The sequence below is a fragment of the Aptenodytes forsteri genome, unplaced genomic scaffold (genome assembly GCF_000699145.1).
Source record: "Aptenodytes forsteri isolate BGI_AS27 unplaced genomic scaffold, ASM69914v1 Scaffold687, whole genome shotgun sequence".
NCBI lineage: Eukaryota > Metazoa > Chordata > Aves > Sphenisciformes > Spheniscidae > Aptenodytes > Aptenodytes forsteri.
The window spans coordinates 272,704-273,151 of record NW_008794708.1 but is presented as its reverse complement, the minus strand read 5'-3'; the positions used below and the strand labels follow the sequence as shown (position 1 = coordinate 273,151).

General features: G+C 68.3%; 1 protein-coding gene across 1 annotated transcript in view; it reads right to left on the bottom strand.

Moving 5' to 3' along the window:
* Nucleotides 1-448, bottom strand: part of LOC103894327 (neuropathy target esterase) — a 19,142-nt gene that overhangs the window by 14,253 nt on the left and 4,441 nt on the right. Inside the window, 1 exon segment of the mRNA XM_019470594.1 lies at nucleotides 73-155. Within this exon segment, the coding sequence (XP_019326139.1) occupies nucleotides 73-155 (83 nt within the window).

Sequence of the window (448 nt, the reverse complement as noted above, 5' to 3'; positions counted from 1 at the left end):
CGGGGGCCTGCCACCCCCCCCCCCCCCCATTTTCGGCATGAACTCACGTGGCTGAAGAGCTCGTTTGTCAACCCAAGGTAGTGTGCAAAGCGCCGTAGCACGGTGGAGTCCTCCGCCGCCCGGGCACACACCGTCCGGTATGGTCGCTGGTGGCCCTAGGTGACACGCCGTGGCGTTGGTGGCCTTGCTGGGACGGGGAGGTCTATCCCCGGCCATGGATTAGGGATGGGGGCAGCTGGGGGCTGGCGAAGCCCGCCGGTGGCACCGGGCTTTTGGCCGGTTGGGCTTGGGGATGGCCATGGTTGGGCTCGGGGATGGCCACGGTTGGGCTGGAGGAGTTTAGGGATGGCAACGGTTGGGCTTGGGGACGGCCATGGTTGGGCTTGGGGACGGCCACGGTTGGGCTTGGGGACGGCCACGGTTGGGCTGGGGGGGCTTGGGGACTGCT